The sequence below is a fragment of the Nestor notabilis genome, unplaced genomic scaffold (assembly GCF_000696875.1).
Source record: "Nestor notabilis isolate BGI_N333 unplaced genomic scaffold, ASM69687v1 scaffold13543, whole genome shotgun sequence".
Taxonomy (NCBI): domain Eukaryota; kingdom Metazoa; phylum Chordata; class Aves; order Psittaciformes; family Psittacidae; genus Nestor; species Nestor notabilis.
In genome coordinates, this window is record NW_009921549.1 from 2,941 (window position 1) to 3,619 (window position 679).

Sequence of the window (679 nt, forward strand, 5' to 3'; positions counted from 1 at the left end):
CCTCCTCACCCTGCACCCCTTGGCTTGGTCTTCAAGAGAAAGGAAGGAGATAAAACCCCACTGAGCTTGTCAGAAACAGCCGTCTGCTGCCCTAGAGCAGTGCTTTACTCTTATGGAGCTGCTCTTAGTGTTACAGGGGTTCCCACCTCAAGCAAAGCTCCCCCAAAGACCCACAGCTCCTCTGTCCCGTTCTTTGGCAGCCGCAGGAGCCGGGTCTTGAGCAGCAACATATGGGCACTGAGCAGCTCACCTTGCTCCAGATGAAGGTGCCCAGCAGATTGTTGTCCCCAAAGGGATTGTCGGTGTTGGTGTAACCCATGTACTCCTCGCCCCACCCCATCTTCTCCCGCTTCTTCCTCTCCTTGGCCTCCTTCTTGGCCAGCCGTCGAGCCCGCTTCTCCTCGGGCGTCTCCAAGGCTTTCATGAGCGCAGCCTGCTTCTTCTTCTCCTCCTTCAGCCTCAGGCGCTCCTGGAGGCTCAGCTGCTGCCCCGTCTCCATCGGGGCGGCGAGGGGGAGCTCACGGAGGACACGGAAGACTTGGAGCTGTCCCTCCTCCTCCGCTCCCTGCTCCGGGCTCTCCTCTGGTCCCGCTCACGCTCGGAGCTCGACCCCCGCGAGTGCGAGCGGTGCCTCCGGCGGCTGCGGTGCTGCTGGTCCCGGCTCCTGCTCTTCTTCTGC

General features: G+C 61.7%; 1 protein-coding gene across 1 annotated transcript in view; it reads right to left on the reverse strand.

Annotated features, from left to right (window-relative positions):
- Positions 1 to 604, reverse strand: part of CACTIN (cactin, spliceosome C complex subunit) — a gene marked incomplete at its 5' end in the record, with an annotated part of 2,776 nt that extends 2,172 nt beyond the window's left edge. Inside the window, 2 exon segments of the mRNA XM_010011212.1 lie at positions 251 to 498; positions 501 to 604. Of these exon segments, the coding sequence (XP_010009514.1) occupies positions 251 to 498; positions 501 to 604 (352 nt within the window).
- Between the last annotated feature and the right edge of the window lie 75 nt (positions 605 to 679).